A 2222-nucleotide genomic window follows, 5' to 3' on the forward strand; every position below is an offset into this window, starting at 1 on the left:
ACCAGGCCCGCCCGTGGCCCCGAGCCCCGTGGGTGTCATTGTCACCAGCCCCGGCTCCGGTCGTGACTCCCGCCTGCCGCTGTCCCCCTCAAGCTCTGCCGTGCCTGTGCCATTGTCAACGTCCTCCCTTTATTTCCTAGCCCAGGTGGGGAAGACGTCCCTGATCATGGCTCTGGTGGGAGAGGAGTTTCCTGAAGAGGTGAGTGGGGAGGGGGCGCGCACACCCCGACCGCGGGCCCCCTCGCTGGGTGGGACAGCTCTGTCCCCAGTGTCCCCGGCTGGAGATGGGGGTGTCTGGGAGGTGCTCACAGCTCCTGGGGCTGTGACAGCCGCACAGCTGGTTCAGGTGAGGTCAGTGAGGACCACACGGAGCTCCAGCTGAGGTGGTGTTTTCCTCAGTTTGTGCTCTGGTCCCGACTTGGGAGCTGATGCTGACTTGCGGCTCTCTCTGCCCTGAGGAGGGTGTTGGTACCTCCCAGGGCCCCACTTGCTGCTGCTGGGGGTCTCTGTCACCGGCACAGCAGGGCTGGCACCACCACAGAGCCCTTGGAAGGGGCTGGGCCACATTCCCTGATGGATTTGGTGCTCTGAGCCAGGCCAGCTGTGAGCAGCAGCCTCCAGCCTGCCTGTGCCCCTTGACAGCCTGCTGTCCCAGCGGTTTGGATAGGGAAATGAGATCAGTCTGTCCAGGCACATTTTCCCTGTGCCATCAGATGTTTGTCCCACTGCCCATGGTGTGCTGGGCAGCATCAGCTCAGGGGTTCAGGGAGACCTGCCCTGCATCCCTTCCCTGCTTCCAGCCCAGACAATCAGCTCGGTGTTGCTCCCAGAGGAGCCCAGGGAACCAGGGAGTGCCCAGGGCTTATCTCCAGCGGGATCAGGAGCTTTGGTTGAGGGAGGCAGGTGGAAGTTTCACCTCGGGGACACTGCCTATGCGAGGGCTGGAGTGCAGGGCGTGCTGCAGCCTGGTGGGCCAAGAGTGATCCGTGATCCACAGCTCATCCCGCCCTGGCAGTGGCCACGTTGGGATCTGAAGTCCCTTGTCACCTGTCCTGGCTGCCTGTGGCTGGATGGGCTGTGCTGGCTTTGCAGGTGCCCCCCCGGGCAGAGGAGATCACGATCCCGGCCGATGTCACCCCTGAGAAGGTCCCCACGCACATAGTGGACTACTCAGGTAGGGCCCTGTCCTGTCTGGCTTCTCCCCTTCCCTGCCTGCCTGAGGGGATTGGGAAGGGGTGCCCCTGCCTGGGCAGGTGGTGATGCCTTCATTCCCCTTCTAGAGTCGGAGCAGACGGAGGAGGAGCTGCAGGAGGAGATTGCCAAGGTGAGCAGGGCTGGCCGGGATGGGGACAGGAGGTTGCAGTCCCCGAGGGACACGTGGCTGCTCCCCTCCCCTCCCCGTTAGCCACCCCGAGAGGCACAGACAGTTGGTTATCCACGGATTAATGCTCTTGGTTTGTTTAGAGGCTTGTTTAATCCTGCTCTGTCTTGTAAGCTGTTGTGTGTGGCTTGTCCAAGCCCTCCGGGGAGCCTCCAGAAGGAGAGCGGCGGGGGGCAGCTCGCTGCCCACGGGAGGCGGAGGAGGCTGCGGAGCAGATGATGTGCTCTCAGCCTTGGGATGGTCCCCGTGGACTCAGAAGAGGGAGAAGCAGTTGCTGGGTTTGGGCAAGAGCCCTGCTCCCTGCATTAGATCCCTCTGGCTGCCTGATGAAGCAGTGGCATAGAGGAGTTAATTTGGGAGCTGGAGCCCCTGGCGAGCGCTGGGCAGGGAGGGATGAGGGAGCCCTCGGAGCAGCCGTGGAGGAATAATTAAGTTGTCTGGCTGGGGTGGACCCAGCTGCTCTTTGCCCTGGGATTAGCTTTGACTCTGCACACATGAGGACCTTTTAATTATAGATAATAAAACCATCTCTCTCACGTGAGCAAAGCTATTTAATCTCCCAACCCTGGTGGCTAACGGCCGAGGAGGTGGGCACGGGGGTCCTGCTCCCTCCACCCAGACAGCAGGCGTACACAGAGGCTTTAAATGGCTCCAGGAAATCCTGCCTAAACCCTTGTGTGTCCTCGGGATTAGCATTAAACTCTCTCCTGAAAGGACCAGTGATCCCTCCTGTCTGCTTCCTATAAAGCCTCAGTGCCGGCCCTGTCTGCACGGGGTCAGGAGGGGAGGAGGGCCGGGACACGGGTGGTGTGGGGGGGGATCTGGGCTGGTGGGAGTGGGA

At 61.7% G+C, this 2222-nt stretch overlaps 1 protein-coding gene across 1 annotated transcript in view; it reads left to right on the forward strand.

The window, feature by feature from the left end:
* Positions 1–2222, forward strand: part of WDR90 (WD repeat domain 90) — a 45350-nt gene that overhangs the window by 32228 nt on the left and 10900 nt on the right. The window contains exons 41-43 of the mRNA XM_017741235.1: positions 141–199; positions 1093–1174; positions 1281–1324. Of these exons, the coding sequence (XP_017596724.1) occupies positions 141–199; positions 1093–1174; positions 1281–1324 (185 nt within the window). The remainder of the gene's footprint in view (positions 1–140; positions 200–1092; positions 1175–1280; positions 1325–2222) is intronic.

Source organism: Corvus brachyrhynchos, unplaced genomic scaffold, assembly GCF_000691975.1.
Source record: "Corvus brachyrhynchos isolate BGI_N302 unplaced genomic scaffold, ASM69197v1 scaffold58, whole genome shotgun sequence".
NCBI classification, from domain to species: Eukaryota; Metazoa; Chordata; class Aves; order Passeriformes; family Corvidae; genus Corvus; species Corvus brachyrhynchos.